Source organism: Petromyzon marinus, chromosome 10 (assembly GCF_048934315.1).
Source record: "Petromyzon marinus isolate PM22_M1 ecotype Great Lakes invasive population chromosome 10, UKy_Petmar_22M1.pri1.0, whole genome shotgun sequence".
In the NCBI taxonomy this organism is placed as follows: domain Eukaryota; kingdom Metazoa; phylum Chordata; class Hyperoartia; order Petromyzontiformes; family Petromyzontidae; genus Petromyzon; species Petromyzon marinus.
In genome coordinates, this window is record NC_133676.1 from 7,996,599 (window position 1) to 8,018,677 (window position 22,079).

The 22,079-nt window shown below is 43.8% G+C and overlaps 2 protein-coding genes across 5 annotated transcripts; one reads left to right on the plus strand and one right to left on the minus strand.

Moving 5' to 3' along the window:
- Nucleotides 1–98: 98 nt before the first annotated feature.
- Nucleotides 99–2,667, minus strand: LOC116940993 (eukaryotic translation initiation factor 1-like). The gene is made up of 4 exons (XM_032951504.2): nt 2,461–2,667; nt 1,154–1,317; nt 599–700; nt 99–455 (listed from the first exon to the last, which is right to left on the minus strand). Exons 1-4 carry the CDS (start codon nt 2,489–2,491, stop codon nt 411–413), a joined length of 342 nt encoding a protein of 113 aa, XP_032807395.1. The 5' UTR covers nt 2,492–2,667; the 3' UTR covers nt 99–410.
- A 229-nt stretch (nt 2,668–2,896) lies between these two features.
- Nucleotides 2,897–13,884, plus strand: LOC116940992 (D-serine dehydratase-like). Of its 4 annotated transcripts, none has more exons than XM_032951503.2 (8): nt 2,897–2,969; nt 6,908–7,075; nt 7,496–7,776; nt 8,131–8,311; nt 9,239–9,357; nt 9,955–10,144; nt 11,218–11,326; nt 12,628–13,884. In XM_032951503.2, exons 2-8 carry the CDS (start codon nt 6,927–6,929, stop codon nt 12,715–12,717), a joined length of 1,119 nt encoding a protein of 372 aa, XP_032807394.2. In that variant the 5' UTR covers nt 2,897–2,969; nt 6,908–6,926; the 3' UTR covers nt 12,718–13,884. The 4 variants fall into 4 exon arrangements, with proteins under 4 accessions (XP_032807394.2, XP_032807392.2, XP_075922227.1 ...); XM_032951501.2 differs by lacking the exon at nt 2,897–2,969 and adding an exon at nt 2,985–4,886 and having other exon boundaries at nt 6,886–7,075; XM_076066112.1 differs by lacking the exon at nt 2,897–2,969 and adding an exon at nt 2,986–3,139.
- Nucleotides 13,885–22,079: the final 8,195 nt, after the last annotated feature.

Below are 22,079 nucleotides of genomic sequence, written 5' to 3' on the forward strand. Positions count from 1 at the left end.
AGCCTTTGCCCAAGGACGTACTTTGGAAACCATCTCCATCTAGATGTAATCAGTTGAGCATTTAAGTAAACTTGCATAAAAAACGATGCATTCAAAACTCCATTTTGGACTCGTTTATTTGAATGTGCGAAACGCCATACTCAAAAATTAAGACAAGACAATAGAAAAAGCAGCTTATGTATAACAACCTAGTGGGTCATTTCCATTGGAAACACGTTTCAATTTTCGCTGTTGGTTACACTTTCCACCGTACAGAAATCTCCCTCCGGTAGTAAATTTGACACTCATTTGTATTCCAATCATTTCCACTAGATAACCTCGCTGCCCACACTAGGTTACGAGCCATTGTTATGGGGGCCCAATTTAAAATAACACAAACGCACACTGGTAGCAACAATCATTTGGTATGTTTAGAATCCATGCACCTTGATCTGATCTTCCTTTGCAATTCCAATCTGAAAAACAACCAGACGTCACGTTATTAAAACGACAAAAATTGTTATAACATTAAGGCAAACTATTAATATAAATAAAACATCAAAATAATATATTCAGCATTGATATTTCCCCATCTACTCCAGCCTTGGTCCATTCATACCTCTGCGAGGAATTGACAGATGTTCTTCCGCTGGTCTCCCTGCAGCTGGATCACCTCCCCGTACTCCGGGTGCTCAATCACTGTACCATTACAGGCAAATTTCTGCACACCGCACAATAATCATTTAGGGGACATTATTAAAATACATAAGATCTATAAAATCACGGCAAACTAATCTTCAATATTCTAACGTAGAAACTGTCGAAATAATGTACCCATTTTTTATTAGGTCTGGAAATCGTCCAGCAGTTGCTATGGAACCCTATATAACTGCGGCATAATTCAAATTTAAATGTTTAAGGCTTCTAATTGCTTCCATAAATGCTACCCTGTTAAAATCTGAAAACGTGATAGTAGCAAACGATTCATAAATTTTGTAGACATTACGTTTTGATTAAAATACAATCCCATTCCAGTCATGACCGTTTGAGATTTGGGTAGCTAAAATTAAACCAAGATTCCAATGGGACAACCGCTTGCAAACGAGAAGATACATCGAGGCGAAAAAAAATATCTAAAAGACCGATCGTTTCGTTGGCGGTGTCCATCACTTGCCTTCTTGAAGGCCTTGACCAGTTTCTTCTTGTCGTACTGGTCGCCAATGCCTTGCACGGTGGTCAGGGTCTTCCGCCCGTTCCTCTGCTGGATCCTTATATGAATTGAATCATCCGTCCCCCCCGGGAGGCTCGACTCACCCTTGATTGCATCAGCAAACGGGTCTGGCCAGAGAAACAAAAAAAAATCACGTACACCATGGACACGCGAGGTCACGCACGGACAGGGCCCCCCACCCCCCCGTGTGTCTCAGAACATTCGTCATCCTGGCCCCGTTCCAAGAGGTGGGTGGCATGGCGTGATCTTCACAAACAACCCCCCCCTCTCTCCTCTCCCCCAGCTCTATCCCCCATTTTTTTCCAAAGGATATTTATAGCCCACCACATGTTCGCGCCATAGCAACAAGGATTTGACATTTGACGTTTGTCTTATGGATCCTTCCAGCTCGCTGGCGGCGTGGTAACCAGAGATTATCTTACAACGGCTATGGTGCCGTTTTAGAGACCGGTCGAACCACCGTGTCACCAACCATCCCATAATCACTGCCCAGCGGGAAAATATTAATGATCAAATTTTAATTACCCGTTGCCATGTCCTTCCCCGTCGACACCACCGAAAAAGCTACACGAGGTAACGAATATAACACCGCTTTGTTTTTTACAACAAAAGCGTCAACAGTAGACAAAGAAAATGACACACCCCCCCCCTTGCCCAGTTAAAAAAAAAGGTGCAAATCGCTTGCGAGCACCCATTAAATACAAAACACGACGACGACAAAAGACCAACAGGGCACCGAGTCACGCCGTACTAAAAACGCCACGGCTATTTTTATTATCGTATTTCGCAGAAAACGCAGCAGTCCCCAGGGGGGGGGGCAGCTTCGCCTCCCCCCACCCCCTGGTCACCCATTACACAACCCGACAAGAGCCCGAGCACGGCCAGGGCCGGTAGGCGCCCCCTAGCGGCCCCCTAGCGGCGGTGGTGGCCAGCAGCAGCAGCGGGGCGAGTCGGGCAGGAAGGGAGGACGACATTTTAGAAGAGGCCATTTTGTGAGCGACCCGAGAGCCAGGAGGCCCGGCGAACAAAAGAACGGAGGATTTGCCCCCTTTTTTCCCCCCCCATCTTTCCACATTTTTACGACCCCCCCCATCGCTCGTCGTCAAATTACGGGTTTTTTTTCCTCAAGTAAGACATGTATTTTAAAACTAAATTTAATAGCCGCCACCTTTACAAGAATAACCCGCGAACAGCCGCGCCCCGCGTGACGTGTGTGGCGCGTACGTGCGCGCGTTTTACCGTCGACTCACCAAAAGACTGGAGGTTCTGGAAAGCGGACATACGACAGATGTACGTTTTCTTTTTCGGGAAACGGAGAGCGTAGAACGTTGATCGCGAGACGGCTGCTGGGTCGGGAGATGGCTGTCGCGGAGGTTGGAAGACGGCGCGCGCGGACAGGACGAGGAGGGACGTTCTTCTCTTCACCCTTCTCAGCGAATGCGGAGACGCCCCGTGCCGTTCTCGTTCTTTTATACCCGCGGGACCGGAAGCGGCTTCTGACCAATGGGAAACCCTCCCCGTTTCGGTGTCGTCACTAATTAACATAATATATTCGGACGGTTTTACGCATAATATATGCGCGTGCGGCGAGCCTATTGTGGTAATTAACATAACGCGTATGCGTTTTATGATAATTAGCGTAATCTGGGCGTTTGCAGCGAATGTATTATGTTAATTTGTATAATATATGCTGACCTGGGCAATGTACTTTGGCTTTTCGGCGGAAACGAACGCCGTGACGTTGCGGAGACGGAATTCGGTAAACAACCCAAGGCATCTCTCTCCCACTTGAGCAATAAAATGTTTCTTGCCGTGGTTTTCCCACCTGATGATGCTGATGATGATCGCTTGTGTTGCGATCGAAACGTCGTGATTTATTTTTGTTATTTTATTTTCTACCTACGTGACTTTACCGAAAGAAACCAGGGAGTACGGATTTTTGTTATTTTATTTTCTACCTACGTGACTTTACCGAAAGAAACCAGGCAGTAGGGATTCCTGCGGTCACCAAAGCTTCAAATCTTGTGTAGCGTATCGTGAAATCTAGAGGCGAGATACATACGCTTATTGGTGTTCTATTTATAAACTGCTTCGTGAGATGACAAGATAATGTATAGACAAAGAGAAATACATTTTGTGGCCGTTACCTTTCAATATATAAATGTGTGAGGATACAACAGAGGCAGAGAGAGGTCGTGAGATGTGAGAAATTGAGACGATATAAGAGATACCGATGACAAACGTGACATCAGATAAATGTTAAGACAAGGGACAGATGAAAGAAGAAAGATTCAGAAAAGACAAGATAGCAATATGTGAATGTTAATAGCATATTTGTATGTAAATTCAAATAGATATTTGATGGTGTTTAAAAAAAAAAATGACGGATCTAGGGTCCCTTGAGCTGCTGATTAATTGTAGTGTTTAGCCGTATCAAACGTTTCCATTTGGCAGTCTCTTATGCATAGTATTATGAGGAGTGATTAATTCAGGCGGTACCTCCGCAGGGAATTGTATTTTTTTAAGGAGGTGGGGGTGTAGTTGTAGGGGACAGGAGATGTTTGTAGTGGTTATCACTGACAGGTTTTTATTTTGGACTGGGGGAGACATTCAGAGGACACTTTCTAAATGTGTTCCAGTTAGCATCAGCTGCTTAAGCAGCTTAATGCGAGCCTAAATATGGTTTTAAATATGTACAGAGTGCTAAATAATTTTAAAAGGGCTGTGAACAAAAATAACACCAATAATTGGCAAAAAAATCAGTGTTTTTAAAAACTACCAATCGATTTACGGAAATGGGAAAGTACGGCCTGCCATGAAATCACCACTGTGCGTGACGCTTCACATTCCTTTGGCCGCCTCACTTGTACAGGCATAACCCTCGTGCGTCATCTTTCATTCATGTGATTATTTATCCACGTTAACAGAGTGCTGTAATACGTTCGGCAGAAACTGCACACAATGTACTGGGCACTGCTAAATTACCAGAGGGGATTTTTCATCCGTTACATGTTGACTTGGGAGCGTGAAGAATGCCCATTCATGGGTTCCGAATACAGTAATGTTCACATTTGGCCAGGAAAAAAAAAATATTTTAAATGCCATGAAGATTCATAAACTTGCACCTTTCCACCGGGCCACACAACCCGTGAATGTGAACTCACAACGCACATATACCACTCGGGGTGCTTCAAGGGGCTTCTGAATCTTGGGGATTTCTGGCCAGAATTTTGGTTTGTTTCAACATTTTTTTCCCCTGTAACCGGAAAATCAGGTGCCCTCCTTCCCCAACCTTGCACCGGAATAATGTTATATTACCCAGGCTTTCTTTAAATTTCTCGACACGTCAGTTGAAATGCCCTTCATCATTTGGGCTCACTTCTGTACTTTTTCAGAGTTTTTGCTCAGGAAGATTTTCTGCTGCTCCAATCTTTTTGCTAGCCGCTTTTTCGACTTTTTTTTGTAAGTTCTAATTCAGTTTCCTTTAGATCGGGTTGGCTGCCATTCACTTTGCTGACCTCTTCAGTTTCTCAGGCAGGCTCAGTCGGACCAATGAAGTGGTCCGTCTTTGTTGGACATTGGAGTCAAATTAATCGCAAAGTTTCCAGCAGGGGGAGCTATAACCACAGGTCCATTCAGCAGCAGCCTGCAACTAGGCCTGAGCTGTCGCAGAAAGGTAAACAATTAAGCACTCGATTATCTAATTACAAACGTTTAATTGCATAATTCCCAGCTAGAGTATGAGCATCAGTGGTTACTGCTGCTTGGGTTCTAATGCACGGTATTGACATGTTACTGCTGCATCTTTCTGCAATGTTACTCTACTAAGAACGTACTTCTTTCTGTTCGTGTTTTTGTGTGTTTAGTTTGTTGTCCTTCCCCCGAGCACCTCCGATTAGCACGGCTGGCTACGTGCGGTGCAAACGAAGTTCAACATATAGTAACATACTTAGTGTTGCAGTACTTGTCTTTTACCCTTGCTCTACAGTACCATACTAATTGCACAACGAGACTGCAGCGGTGAAGTGTTTTTTTTCCATCGCCACCGCTGAATATGGAAGTGAAATGCACACCGTAGCAGCAAGCCTGAGGAGGAGGAGGAAGTTGGAGGTTTTTTTTTAAAGAGCTGCTCTTTGCCAACGTCACAACTGCTCACTTCTCAGAAAGGGCCCCCCCACCATGCTCAACAACAAATTGGTTTTCCACGAAAATGCGCATACATGCTGGGGTAAACAATTGTACGCTGCGATGTTTACATGCACTTTTAGAGTTGTAGGTTGTTCAGCGCAAATACTTACATCTTGTTAAATGGTGATTTTAATAATAAAATACCCCACCACAACCGGAAATATGTGAATTCTGGAAATAGGACAGAAATAAATAAGGTCGAGAGCATTTCACGTGCAATATTTTCCATTTCCCATGTGACACGGTTGTTTTTGCACTGATTGCTTTTTTCTTCATTGCTGTAAAATAGACTAAATCTTCCACGTGTGCGGTTTATCCGATTTGCGGATTAACCGCACACCTGAGATCTTGACAAATGTAATAACTAATGGATTTACCCTTAAGCCCAAATCAATTATCTAAAAACTATAAGAATAGGGGTTTCCCCTTTTTTCTGGCAACAAAACTGAAACCTTTTTACGAGGATTCATGTCTGCATTAACTACAATACCTGCAGTAAAAATGCAAACAAAAAACATACTATGATAATATATGCATTGTCCTTGAAACTGATTGGTCCACACCAAGGAACGGCTTTCTTTTGAGCCTCGACCCTATTATATTTTGGTACTGGCAAAGGAGGTCTAGATGCTCACCCCGAGCCCCCATTACTTTGATAGTGCATTGTCTTATAGCTGTACACCTTTTAGCGTCATCTGGTCGAGCACCAATTGTGTCGAGGCTCAAAATAAAGCCGTCCCTTGGTGTGGACCTATCAGTTTCAAGGACAATGCATATATTATCATAATATGTTTTTTTTTGCAAATCTAAAAACTGTTATACATTGTTATTCTTGGAAATTTTTATTTCAAGTCACCTGCTTAAACCGAACAAATATGTGCTCTGGTTAATCCGAAATCCACGCGATCGCCTCTACAGTACAATAGTTGCATATTTTTACAATAGTGGGCAGAATTGGATTGATTTTGGTTGGCGTGGCTTTGCTATCCACTTAGTGGGCGGACTCTTCTGTGCGGGGAAATGTGGTTTTTGGTATCGAGATCCGCTGAAAATGGATAATTTTGGATTTTCCGCGATTTTAATGATCCGCGGCCGTCCTCCCCGTCATTAGCGCGGATAATAGAGAGTCCACTTTATTTCATTTTTGTTTTGCTTTTGCCATTTTGGTGACCCAGTCCGATCTTGCAAATTAGACTCATCCAGGTCTGTTGAGTTCTCCCCTGGTTAAACAAAATAAACATGATTGTGATGGTCACATGGCAATGCAAGGCATGGTGGACATGCCTTTCTGCTGTTTGTGAGCACACCTTTGTATGTTATATCAGAAGTTCAGAATCATACGTTTATTTCCCAAGTAAAGCCCATTGATTTTATATAGCTCTTTTTCAAGTGTGACCTGTTTATCTATTTAATTGGTAGATCAGTCAAATGAACATTTCCATGAGGCACTATTTAAGAAAACAACGATAACATGAATGTGAACGCAGTGGTTAATCTTTCCGATGATAGGCTAAGCTTCTTTGAGAGGATGTCTGAGTCGAGGCTGGTGAGCGAGCTGCCCTCGCCGGCCTTCCTGGTGAACCTGCCCACGGCGCAGAGGAACGCGGACCGCATGTTGGAGCGCTTCCGGCAGCTGAGGGTGACGCTGCGCCCCCACATGAAAACCCACAAGACTCTGTGAGTGGCTGTGGTCCCTCTGCTGCTTCATTCTATTTCTGCACAGGAAGAGTTTATAAATTAGAATAATACTTACACCGTGCTCTGCTGCCTAATATATGTAATGCTGAACAATATTTTGCTCCCGTTTCTGATAAATTAATGGCTACCATAAAAATCTAACTCAAGTTATACAAATTGTTGTCATTAATTGAACATGCATTATTCGTTGTGTTTAATAATCCAAGGACATATTTGACTTGTAAGCCACAAAAATAATTCAAGCAAGATCCCTGTGTTGTGCTGCTGGAGTTAATTGTTTCACCGTGAGCCTAATCATATTTCATTTCCATAAAAGGAAAGGTCACTAAAGTGTTGAGCACTACCAATGACATATTCTCTGTTCGTACTCATTGTCATGTCCCTTGTGTTCTCAACCAGGGAGGGTGGAGTGATCATGACCGGAGGCACACGACGCTGCATTGCTGTTTCTACTTTGGCGGAGGCACGTTTTTTTGCGGATGGCGGCTTCGATGATATCCTGTACGCTTTCCCTGTGAGCGCAGACAAAGTGGAGCAGTGTGCCATCCTGACTGAGAGACTGGAGGTGTTCAGTGTGCTGGTGTCTGAGTTTGACACCTTGCCCAGACTTGCCGCTCGCACACTCGCAAAAGGCAAGGTCTGGCATATCTGGCTCAAGGTCGACTGTAACAACGGAAGGGGTATGTGCCAAAGCTGGCATTCGCAAACCAGTGAGCCACTCATCAGACAGAAAAGAGTAATAATACACGCAAAAGGTGATTTGTAGATAGAAGCACAATTGCGGCTATTGGCTTGATCCTCAAATAATGCTTTGCATGTCAATGACATCACAATACTACATGTATTAAAAAAATGGTCATGATTTTGCCTTTTGTTGTCCAAAAATCACATTTTTTATGTATTGTTGCTGTCACTGAGATTCAGTGCGCACTGGGACTGGAAAACGCTCTTGTACTTGGTCAAAAGTCGCAGGAGCGGTGACCCCACAATCCTTAGCAGTGAGTAACGGGTGACTGTATGTGTGCACCATCCAGCTGGGGTGTTTGTGGACCAGCCTGAAGCCTTCGATTTGGCGCTGAAGATTGGTCGCAGTGCGGCCATGAAGCTGGATGGCATTTACGCCCACTGTGGGAACACGTACCATTGCCACAGCGTGGCAGAGATCCAGGCAGTGGCTGAAAACACGACTGAGAAAATCCTTGCTTTTTGCTCCCGGTGGGTGTTTGCCACATGTCACTGTCTTCTGGTTGCTCTCAAATAGAGACAAAAGGGCGAGGTTTTCACCACGAGGGGGTACGGATTGTGGTTTGGTATTGCGACAGCTTTTGCACAGAGGGTTTAATACTGACAACTTGTCTGTTGAGTACCTACACGTACGTAAATTATAGGATTAATATATGAAATTACATCCATTGTAAAAAAACTAATTAGTGAAAGGCTGTGTATATTGTATTATGTAACTTTGCCCATGATGTGAGATAGCAAACACCAGGTAGTGGCGCCTTGCATTCAGTCATTTGGACAAGGCTGGTTTGGCCTACAACTGAAATGTGAGGAGAGACTGAGCAGAACAGTTTGTAATAGCTATGAATTTTCCTGGATTGTAAATGCTTAATTATTTTACCCTGGACACCACAGTTTAGCAAAACATTGAATTTTTTTTTTTATATGGACATAAATGATGGAATGCAAGTGTTATGTCCCTCCTGATGGATGGATTTGGCTGACTACAGGAAGGATTGTGTTAATAAGTGCAAGCAGTGAATCTGTACTTCCACTTCCATGTCTGTCAGGGGTGGGAATCCTTTTTCTTACCGAGGGCTGAATAAGACTTCCAAATACAATTGATGGGCCACACATTCACACACACGTTCACATGATCAATTTTAACTCGAAAAGTAGTGTGCCTATCGACCATGTACAATAAGTACAATAAGGCCCTTGCAATAATTAGAATAATGACGTCTAGTAGCCATTTAAGGAGGCTAAGATGCAGTGATGGATAACTAATAATTTGTGGGCCATTTTAAAGTAGACCTCAGGTGGCTCTTGGCATTTTAAAATAAATATGCGAGTTGTATCCGGCTTGTAAGCTGTAGGCACCCCACCCCTGATGTATGTGCTCTACCTACCACTTTACAGACTGGCTGAAGTTGGGGTGACCACTCGCTCCAGCATTGGCTCCACGCCTTCCTGCAGCCTGCCAGTCCCCCGAATGGGCGCCCTCTCCGAGGTGCACCCAGGCAACTACTTCTTCTACGGTGAGGCTTCCACCCCAAAACAACACACATACATGAGCGTAAAGCCATAATTTACCAAACAACAGGCATCATCATCGTCGTCATCCATAATCATTCCATTGCTGGATAAATGCCTTCGCAAGACAAGTAGTCGCTAATGCCCACAGTCCTGAGATACAATAATCCATCTAATGCCTGCACGTGAGCCGATTTCACCTTTCCTTTTCCATGATGAAGGACTCTCGGACATGTTCCTTTGGCTGCCACTCTGTCATTATTCTTGATCACCATCCGTTCTAGTGATATGTCCTGCCTAAACCGACTTATCTTTCTAAACAGGTTTAATTATGTGATTAACCTGCATGTGTTCTCGAATCCACCTTGTTCCTCTTTCGTATATATATGGAAATAAGCAGCATTAAGAAAAACTCGAACTCATTTGTCAATAACACTTCCTTAAAAGAAGATAAAACACATACAGAGTATATATCTTTTATGCTTTTGGGCAGTATTATTTATAAATAAACCTGTATGTAAATAAGTACTCTTTGCTGGCACTTTTGAGGACACATGCAGTGCACGTGATGTGATGTGTGCATGCATGAACGTGACCCACAGATGTGCAGCAGTTGCACCTTGGCTCATGCCGCGCGGAGGACGTCGCTGTGCGCGTGCTTACGCGGGTCGTCGCTCACATCCGCCACAGAGGGCAGCTCCTGGTGGACTGCGGGTGGACGGCCATCAGTCTGCATGGACACGGCCGTCTGCCATCCGGTTATGCCGTGATCCAGGACCATCCCGAGATCCGGTGCCAATATCCCTGTATCCTCCCTGACTGCAGTTTGCTTGACAAATACGCATTCCCCCTTTTTTCTGCTATACACAGCTCACCATCTTTTGTGCTCATGGGAGAATTTACACTGGATTGTGAGTGCATTATTTTTCAACAGCAGTATGTGATGTGATCTTTAAACGCATATAATATTTGGAACGCGAAGATTTATGTTCACATTTTTTGGCAAGCATTTATCAGCCATGATCAAGCCACTGTTGGATGAAGCCCTCCCCAAGCCATTGCTGTTACATTCCTGCATTGCATCAAATCCCTCCTTTGAATGCCACTCCATTGTTAGTTTTCACCACCAGCTGTCATCTGATATCATCTGATAGCCGGTGGTAAAAGACAACAATGTCTCTTTTGGCAATGTCTTCTGTCTAAGGCCACTTACTTTTCTTAACTGTCAATATTATGTCTCTAATGTGCATGTTTTCTATTCCACATGTTCCTATTTCTGTCTGTCAGTGTAATTCCAATAGTATACCTCTCCTGCTTCTTTGAACTGATTTTTCTTCTTTGGTTCTTTCGGTAAAGTCACGTAGAATGAGAATAAAATAATAAATTGATAAAATAAAATAACACAATAATATTCTCACGACGTTTCGGCCACAACACAAGCGGCCTTCATCAGGTGAAGGGACGAGACTGTCTGGTAGGACAGCGCTGTCCTACAGCGCTGTCCTACAGCGCTGTCCTACCAGACAGTCTCGTCCCTTCACCTGATGAAGGCCGCTTGTGTTGTGGCCGAAACGTCGTGAGAATATTATTGTGTTATTTTATTTTATAAATTTATTATTTTATTCTCATTCTACGTGACTTTACCGAAAGAACCAAAGAAGATGAATCATTGCAGTCACGAAAGCTTTAAATCGAAATTGAACTGATTTTTGTCAAGACTCGACATGAACACGATAAATTGATAAGCACGAACAAAGGAAGTAAATTCCATGTATCTCAATCTATGCGAGAAAAAAACAGCATCTACACTAAGCCAGTGATTTAACTTCTCGAGCTTATTCTCTTGTTGCTGTGTGTATCGCCAGACTAGTGGAGATGAGCCAAGAGCATGGCCTCATTGATGCCTCGGAAGGTCAAGAGATGGACTTTGAGAAATTTCCACTTGGGGCAGCGTTGTTCCTCATTCCTTACCATGTAAGACAACATGTGGACAAGGCAGTAAGGGGCCATCCATGAATGACGTCACGCGATTTTGGACGATTTTTGACCCCCCCCCCCCATCGTCACACGGCGTCACAAATATGACGTCACAAAGCTCTGCCCCCCCCCCAAAAAAAATCATGCTTCAAATCGCTTTAAACTTGTCATTGTAGTGCGTATTTAATGTGGCGCTGCACTCTGATATTGTAGGGGAAAAGATTGATTAAAAAGTCTATTTAAGTAGAACGTGTTGTCTATATTTATTTAAAGTTTCGCATTTTGATGTGACGTCACATTTCTCAAACCGCCCCCCCCCTTGTCACACATCGTCACAAATGTCTGATCCCCCCCCCCCAGGTGCGTGACGTCATTTATGGATGGCCCCTAACTGAACTAGGCTATGGAATTAATCTTCTGGGTTCTTTCGGTAAAGTCACGTAGAATGGGAATAAAATAAAAAAACAATACAATTCTCACGACGTTTCGGCCACAACACAAGTAGCCTTAGGCCTTAGGCTACTTGAAGATGAATCCCTACAGAAGATGAATCCCTGCAGTCACGAAAGCTTTAAATATGTTATTAATTTCAACAAATAGGACCAATATGGAATTTGGTGTATGATAAAAACAATATATAGTGTCTAATGAATGTAGTTGAGCCAGCACCGATGAGATCCTGGGGTCGAATCTGGGCAAAGACCCCTTATTAAGGCTGCTGGTTTGTTGCCATGCGACAAACATTTCTCTGCAGCTGGGTGTGGTAAATGTGCACCTCACTCAGCCAGTGTGGGGCGCTCTTTCCCCGTAGTTCTGAGCTATAAACAGGTCAATTGAAGGGATGTCAGAAGTAGTCTATGAAATATCCTCCTGTGGAAGTTCTCTAACATGCGGTTGTATTAATCAGCAAGAGTTCTGAATGAATACTTTGTGACACCATAGCATAATTTAAATAAGTTGGAAAACATTCAGCCTGGTCACCGATGACTGAATGAATATCCATGACATAACATTTGGTTCTTAACTTTATTTGGCTAAATTCCGGCTCTGAGAATTAAAATAGATATTGGTTCCGACTGTCGTGTGACGCATATTACTCATCGACAGCGTGGGTGAGAGAGTCCTGCCACCTACTGTGTGAACCAGAGGTCACTTGAAGGGATCTCACAGGTAGCTCTGTGATATCTGCCTCTGTGGCCTGTTCTCTAACACAAAGAATTGCACTGCTCAACAAGGTGTTACACATTGATTATCTGCCTCATGAATGATGTGTTGCGTGTGGTGTGTGTGCAATGCAGTCCTGTGCCGCGGCTGCTATGCACTCCGTGTATCACGTGCATGATGGAGACACCGTGCTGGAGACGTGGACCCCATGCAGGGGATGGTAGAGCAATGCCTTGGGACTGGTCGGATTTAATGATCATCATCAATCAGGCATGATCAATACACTGCTATATTAAGGCCTCTGAAAGCTATCTCCATCCCTCAGTCGTGTCTTACAACAATCCATCTAGCATCTGCAAATTATCTAATGTAATCACTCCATCATTCTTTGATTTTCTCCTTTGCCATTCCGTTGTTAGCCTCGACCACCAGCAATAATCACTTCTAGCGACGTGTCCTGCTCAAGCTCATCTTTTCATAGCAGTCAATAAGATGTCTTTAACTGGCATATGTTCTCTGATCCATGAGTTCCTATTTCTGTCTGTAAGTGAAATGTCATCCATTCTTCTCATCTGTATGTCATAGAAGGTAATGCACACTGACTAAAATGAAAATTTTATTTTGGAAAATGTTTTTTTATGTTGCTTATTTCTGTGGAAAGGAAGATGAGAGTGGAAATGTAGCTAATAACAAATATAGTAGCCTGTATTGGAATTCATATATACCTTATCATTAGCCTATACACTTCAATGGTTTCCTGCCAAATATTCAGGTGGGTACCTACCATCATAGGAATCTTATCCTTAGCCGCTAAACCACTTACCACCACTGCAGTCCTCCTAAACTATTGAATGTACATTTATAAGTGCTACTTAAATTGCAAGGTCATGGTCGTATGATAATTATGTTAGTATGTACAGATATGTCTATACTGCCCTTAACTTTGAAAACATCTTTAAGCCTTGTTTTTTGTTGTTGAAATAATGTCACCAGATAGAGCACATGCCTTGAGTTAGTAATTGGGCTGTAGTTGTGCACGCTTTTGAACCAGTGTTTTAAACAGATTTGGCACTTGAGGGTCGCGCGAGCTGGGTATAGCACAAACCGTACTGGTATAAAAACAAAGACGTGAGAGCCACCGCTAACGAGCTGCCTACATGGTCTGAACAGCCGTGTGGTTTAATAGATTTCCTGCTGCAACTTTTTTTCAATTAAAAGTCTAGGCCGCCACAAATGCTTTACTTGAGTTTCGATTTTTTTTTACAAGCTACTATATTCAATGAGCGTGTTTCTAGGACTAAATAATGCCTGCAGGAATGCATGCTAGTATATTGAACACTGTAATTATCCCTAGCTTGTATAATTTTTTAAATAAATTTGCATTACAGGCATGTTGTCTGTCTTGTTTTTGTGTTCTTTATGCGATGAGTGATAAGCGTTATGCAGACGGTTATCGATGACAACTGTAGAGAAATTGGTGGCTATGGCAGTTGCTGGCAAACATTAATTGGGGCTAGGAATTTGGCAGGTTGTGACGATGGAGATGATGGGGGTCATGCACACAGAGTGACAGACAGTATCGATGACGGATGAGCTATGAGCCAGGGTGTTTATTTCACATGGCTACAAGGGGAAAAAAAAACTCCGCTATGCTTGCAGAGGCATGCATTCCGAACAAACATCTGATCCGCTCACTTGAAGATACTGTATATATAAAAAATATATCAGTTGGTCACTTTCCACCTATTCAGCCTCGGCTAAATATACAGTAGCCATGTATGTATTTCACACGAGGCAGACAGACATTCATTTTAACGTTACGAATTTTACTGTGTTGACATCCCATCCTGGGTTCTGTGTCAGCTGCAGATATTGTTGCAAATCTTGCAAAGTATGAAGCCACATGGACAAAACATTACAGCTCGACCTTCATGTCACAGATCATCTATTTGAGCATCAATCTGAAACTCTCTAAAAATACGGTCGAAAGCGTTTATAATTAACCTCTGTCCATCAATAGTGAGGGGAGAAGGACACCATAACTTACCTGAAGATTATCCAATAGGAATGAAACTTCAGTATAAACTGTTGCTATTAAGACTTACCCTATTGAGAATTGGCACAAAACCCAAGTAAAAAGGACTTTGCAAATATGCACACACTGTTGTCCCTGACAGCTAGCCGGCGGCGTTCATACTGCTAATTAAATACTTCCGAAGACAAATGCATGTTGTAAAGTCTTAAATAGTTATTGCGCATGCATACTTTTTGTTTCCATAATTATTTTCAGAAACCAGCGCTCATTACAGCCGGTTGCCCATATTCACACTGAACCTACACAATTGTGCACATTCTCACACTAGATGTACATACCACGGATCAAATTATATGCAGTGTATCGTTTAACTTGTCTCTGCTGTGCTACTAAAACAGCTGCTCTACGTCTACCATGTGCTGTCACTGCCATATTGACGGTGGCACATTTTTTCCGTGACGTTTGGTGCTAGGCGTGCTGTTCACTCTGTGTTCGTTGTGTTTGTGTGTGTTAACGTGTTTACTTGTACAACAACAAAAATAATCCCCCCCCCTCCCCGTGGAGCTATGCAGGCTGTTGGGGCAAGTGCAGGTAGTGAGCACCTATTCAGGCCGATGCGACACACATGGTGGTGGTGTGGCCGGGACCACCACAGCCACCTCTGCCATTGCTAAAGTTTACACACAAACACCAGGTCCTGCTTTAAGTTTGGGTCGACCTACAGGAGGCTCTGCACCGGTTCAGAAATGTACCGCTCATGTTGGCCGTGGTCGGAAATTTAAGGTCGCTCGATACCTCGAGGAGTCCACAAACTACTACACTACCACTCCCCAGGTTCTTAAATGTACACACACATAACACTGCGTACATGTAATATTATCCAAGTGCCATTATAACTGAAGCCCGAGTCTTTACGCTGATCAGATTGTGTGTACAGCCACGTGATTTACAATGTCACCGAGCCTGTGTGAGATTACAGCATACTGGCTTCCGAACAATGCCTAATAAACAGGTGTTCTGTCTGGCACGTTTGACCGAAACCCAAGCCTCCGCTGCTACACGACGCCAGGTGGTCCCTTTTCGGCCTCGCTGCCAGAAATGACCGAGTTACGAGAGAATGCAGGGGTGATGGGCAATCAAGGCTCCCGCGATTGAAAATCCTCGCTCGGAACACTTACACCATCCTGGTAACAACGTGTCTGTTTAAAAAAAGAAAAATACCTGTCTGCAACTCAAAACTCCTGTAAACCATGTCCTCTGGGTTGGATTTTTCCCCTTCCGAATACAACGTCGTATGTGAAACGGGATGATCGGGCGTGTTAAGGTGTTCGTTCATACCATTCCCGACCGCATACTTTGGAGCAGGTGGCCCTTTTCTCTTTCTACTTGGAGGTTTATTTTCTTTCTAAGGAAAACAAACAATACGGTGTCCGTTTCTTTGACCTTGAAAGTGTCCGCTGACAATTACGGATTTTCTCTCGGTGCAACTGCGTTCACTCTCTCGACGTGATTCCTTCTTAGTGGTTAACATCCTTGTGATGAGAAGAAAGAATGAAATCCACCCGCACTTACATCACAGACATTAGTAAAAACATTCTGCTGTAATTGGACAGTCGTGATAAACGTGACGTGCTCGGAGCCAGGGTTCGATATCTGGTGACTCGGGCACAATTTTGGGCTGCTGACAGATGCTGTCTGCATGCGCATGAAATGCACACCCCCTTGCGCACCGCATGCACACCCCCGCACATAACAGCACACGCACTTGCACGAGTACACACGTGTTCGTACAGAAGCGCACTTGGTTTTTTCTGCCACACCTCTGATGGGGGCGGGTGTTGGGAGACATGTCTTTCCCTGGGCCATTTTTTTTAAATGTCTCCTTCTAAAGTTTTAAACATCTTATTTTTTTTCTCATTGATGTGTGCTCGTAATTTTCCATTTTCAGCACTTACATTTCCGATGTTGGGAGAGGACACTTCCATGTACAGGTTTACAAACACTGTATACGTCTTTTTATTCCAATGCACTCGCACACAGACTATCGTAATTTCACCATTGGTTGAATTTAGACATCCGCTCTCACAACTGTTCACACACCCATGCATTGCATTATTCAGAGCTGCACGCAAACTCGCTCTATACCTCTCACCTACACCCGCTTGAACACTCGCCCATTCATCCCGTACCCCCTCGTGTACGCGCTCGTACACACGCTCGCATGCCTGCACACGCACTCATAATCGCACTCCCTTTCACTCGCGCACGGTTCCACAAACCCCCGTGCGCAAGACGAGTCGTCAATGGGAGCTCACAAAAGCGCCAAACTCCCATTTACAAAACTGACATGAGATTTGGATTAAGAGCTCCTTGGCAGCACACTTATTTTCGTTAAATAGAAACGGTTACAGATTATTGTTCATGAACTTCCACAGTTACTCCAAAACATACATTTAGCGAGGCTTGACACTTCCAAGCTTTGCTCACGGGGGCAGGCTCTGAAACTTTCCCAGCGGCGCAGCCTAAATTCCCCGCTAATTGAAATCCCAGCGACCTAAATCCACGATTGCGTTAATTCCGTCGGCGAGACTCGCCACCAACTTGTGTCTCCATTGTGTCCACGGAGTTCGGAACAAAGATTGGGGGGGTCCCCGAGCTATAAGCGACCATTCATCCCGCCCCTGCTTATGCGGCGCAAGAGATGCGAGTGAGCGCCAATGCTCGAAGCCACTCACGAGGGCCCTCGTCCAAAGGCTAACAGTCTCCTAATTTCCATAACACATTCTATTCACCGTTATTTCGGGCTACATTGTGAAACTGGCATTGGCATGAAGTGCAATGTACGTCTCACAACTCTTTCCATAATTATTTGAGTTCAAAAGCAAAGTTTATGTTTTACTTGTTTGGAATCCAGTGGCGTTTAATGTTGATAACAACACATCAGGTGCGTAAGTCATTCTCGGTTTAACGTGACCATGCCTCTCATACGCAGTAGATAATTTTAAATGTGTCAGATCCCTATTCTTGCTTTAAATTGACACAACCCTCTTTTTTCTTATAGCACAAGACGGTTTTTTTAAGGAGAGTTGTTTAATTGGGGTGCACAAGTTGCTGATTAGCTGAAAAAAATATATGATTGTGGAATTCGTGGCAATTAAGTTGAGGCGCACAGGGAATTGGCAAACAGAAGGGGCCTCAGTGGCCATCCCAGCCAATCCCAGACCAGAAAGTTGTGGCAGCGCGCGAGGAACTTTGCCACGGGATTGGTTACCGAGGCACTGGAAGAGAAATGTAAATATAAAACTGAAACGTTCCGATGGAAATAATTTATTTTTAGAACGTTTCACCGGCGAATTGTCAATCGCTAGATAAAATACTGCAAATGAAGGCACGCGTGATTTTCGATTGTATCATCATAAATTATCATCACTGGTTATGAATAGTGCGTAATTGTATGTGTGGAAGTGTATAACTATCAGTACATTTTTATTTTATAATCTTAAAAAAAAACTTTCTATTTCGACGTACGTTCATTTTTCTGCTTATTATTTAAGGAATAATAGTTTTGCAGAATAGAACGCTCACATCTTTGAGTTTGCTCGGCATTGTCAACTTCTTCAGATCGCCCTTTTTAATTAGTCGATTGGTTCCGAGGTTGATCTTTCCTTCCTTAAAAATCAGAGTAAGGAATGCGATAGGGGTCAAACAGTGGACAGGCAAGTCCCTGGGCCCACATCTTTCCATTGGATCTCATCTTCTCCCTGAATCGAGCAGTGGAGGCCACTTCAAGACGCCTGGCCTGTACCTTTTATCTGCCGCCCAGCCGCTCCTCCTCCTCCCACCACGCCTATTTTCTAATCACTTGATTATGCACAGCTGTTGAAGTGGACCTCTGCCCCTGCATTTGCTAAAAGGGCCACTGACCCCACCCTGTTTCTGGGCCGATCCCTTCCCCACTCCGCCCAGCCACTTTAACCACTGTGTTCATGCTACGGTAGCCATCAGGAGCCCATTTAATTAATGCCGCATTGCCGGAGTTGGCGAGTAAAAGTGGCTTCGTTCGTTTAACATGTGCAGAGGCCGTGGCCACGCCATCAACTCGGCAGCAAGGAGGAGAACTCTAAATCAATCCCAAGGCCGCAGCAACCCTATTGATCTCCATCCTCGTGTAACCACTTAACACCAATTTCGCAACGCAAGTGCAAGAGTTTTCAGATGTCAGTAACGATAACAACAATATTCGACGTGATAATAATAAAAAAACGTTTGTCATATGTAATGGTATGCAATGCATAAAACGCATGTTAGTTGAGACAACCTCGATCTGACAGATAGCTTTTAGGAAAATTGACGCATACGATATATGTAATTTACATAATGAAATGCGTTTTGCTAACAATGTAACTCTACTAAAATTATCTCGGAGCAGCGTCTATTAAAAGAGAAGTTCCGATTAAAAATGTTGATTCAAGCGTGCCTTTTTTTTAAGAATCGCATTTTGGTAAGCATACTTAGTATTATTACAAAATACTTTATGTAATGCTCGCATTAATTATATTTCAGAGCCCTAAAAGTCTGGGGACACGAAACAAAGCGTCTGAAATTTGAAATTCCGAGTGAGCTCACAGATGCTTGACGTAAAGGATTTTATTCGACTGTCAATGCAAACTTCATTGGAGGTTTGGCCCCGTGCAGATGCATTATCCTCCCAGGACTTCTTTACTCAATTGTGTGTAGCCTCCCTGTCTCTTCACTCACCCCACGTGGGACTCAGGGCTGATGAGATGAGACATTACGGTCTCTTCCGCTGGCACAAAGAGCACAGATTTTGTTTGCGAATCTTCTGGTATAAAAAAAATCAACGAAAGGGTTTAATCAATATACATTTGCCTCGAGGCTACCCTTAATTCGAAACAACGTGCCAGTTTGTTTCCCCCTTTCCAAATAATATACTGTACAAACATTTTGAAAGCCATGATATTGTTAACTCTTTACATTGTAGAATGAACGAACAAACATCCGAACATGTAAACTATGTTCTCACGAGCATACGTAAAGCCTAACATGGTATAAATGTCAGAACGGTTAAAACGATCGGTGCATTCAAAGTTTTAATGGAAACGTTTAAAAATCCCTGGGGTGATGCCGCCTCAAATGAGGTCAAAGGTCGAGAGTTTCATTTTGAGGTGAGATTTTGTTCTCGGTAGGGATAAAGGATGCTAAGACGTACTACAAAATACCTGACCCCAAGGATTACCAGCAGCAAATGCAGTTTGATCTCTGACCCCGTCACCTTTTGTGTGGCCTCGGCACGGAGGTTTCACTATTGCTTGTTTGGGAACACTTCCAAGCAACACACACACACACACACGTGGTCCCTTTCACCCGCACTTTACTCTCTAATCAAACTCAGCCTGCTCCAATTAAACACTCGCAGCTCATTTTCCAAAGGGATAATTAACTCACCGTTCCGCACTAAAAAAAAAATAGGGACCGTGATTTGCCGTACAAAAAATTACTGAGAACAACGTGAAATAACAAGTAACCAAGTAAACATTTGTAAAGCGATACACATAAGGTACAGTACATAAATAAATTAATAAGACACGTAAAAGATGTCATGCAAGTGCACGCACAATGGTTTCAATATTTGTTGGAATCCAGTGGGAGGAAAGGTCAACGTGCGATGAGTGGCAGGCAAAAAACCGAGCCGGTGACTGAACCAAAAGTCGAGCACCGTGACTCCCCGCTTCTTAAACGCCGAGCACGAGAGCTGCCGGGGAGGCGCACCCGTGACTCATCTCTGCGGCGGGGCACGAACAGGAGAGATGAGCTCCAGAGGACATTCACTGGCGCTTCGTTTCAGCCAGAGCAGTCCGGAACGCTGCTTTTGGAAACTATTTTGGCACTCGACATCCATCTCACCTTGCTTTTTTCCTCATCAGATTGCATCCATATGTGTCCGTAAGATTATACGATTATAGAGGGCAGTAATATTAAACGAGTATGGATAGGCAAACATTTGTATCCGAGTGGCAGTGCCTTATGCCAGAAAGCCCTACTCCAAGCCAGTCGAAGAAGGGTTCAGAAAAATACAGAGTGAGAACTTATCCACAGAAAGTCTCGTTACCCCTACACACTGGGGGGGGGGGGTACGTGCCCCCCCCCAATGATCCGATCGAAATTAGGGATTTCGATCGGATCATTGGGGTTAATTAGTAATCAATCGGCATTTTGCGACCCCCACTGCCACTGTGTAGCATATTACGTCCCAGGGACTCTATGAGATGATAGGACAATAGTCTGAGTCCATAATTGGCAATAAGTAACGGCAAAGCAGTTATAAGTGACTCACAGAATTGTGCGCAGTTGCGTATACAGTACACGACTTCCCTGAAGGTGTTCACCTTCAGCGAGTGCGATGCCGATCACACAACGCGGTTCGAATTCGACTCTCGATCGTTGGCTGCGCCATAGCCGCACACGCGTCGAATAAAAAGCAAGGGACAAGTCCTTACTTACTAACAACTCCTCTATCATTTTTCATTGCTGGTGGGGTTGCCCCCCTACCTGAAAATCCTGGCTCCGCCATTTCCCATACAACCAAATCGCCCTGAATTAATCCGATGATTTAATCAGATATCTGAAGATAAGCAGGTTGGAGCCTGGTGAGTTCTTGGATGTGACACTGCCATGGAATTCCAAGTGTTGAATGTGTGGGGCTGTCAGTTTCCCAGGAGATGGCAGTGCTGAGTGTCACCCTTCCTATGCGAGGTGGAGTTTCTCCGTGTCTTCTGGTTTCCTCTCACACAAAGCCACACACTCATTCGTGTAATTGGCCAAACATCCAATTGTAGGCTACTCATGAAAATGAGTCTTGCGAATCAGTGAGGCTTTCCTGGGTAAATCATTGGTATTGCAGTTCCCCATATGAGTTTGAATGGTTGCAGGGCATGTCAGCCGCGCCAAGTATATCATGAGGATGGTGTGGTGGCGCACGCCAGCAATCCAGCGCGTTGGAGGCGAGAGTTGATGAAATCACTAATGGACATTCGTGAAACTCCCAGACCGCGTGGCTGAGGTGGCCAGGAGATGGCAGTACAACAAGAGGGTTCTTAAAACGCGTCTGTTCAAGCCTTTGATTGTTTGTTACTTCCTCTCCGTGGGTTTTCTGTGGGCTTCTCCAGTTTGTTTACATTCAGAACAGTCCTTGAAATGAACTTGACCAATCACCCTGCAGCAGGAGCCTCCTAAAACAAAAACTCAGTGAGGCTTTTCCAAATAAATAAATGACACATTGTTATTGACTAAGTGTAATCGCATATACGTGCCACAGTCAATATATCAGTGTTATTAGGCAAAATCATTTTTTTGGAAGAAGATAAAGGCATGGCACCGTAGTCCAAGTCAACCTAGCAGCGATCAGGAATATATCGACATTTAGAAATTCAGCTCTGACATGAACCCATATTACAAACACATGTTTGTCTTGTTTGAGTAGTTCACCCGCATTAATTCATCAAGTAAGCATCAGCGGATAGAGCTTTAACA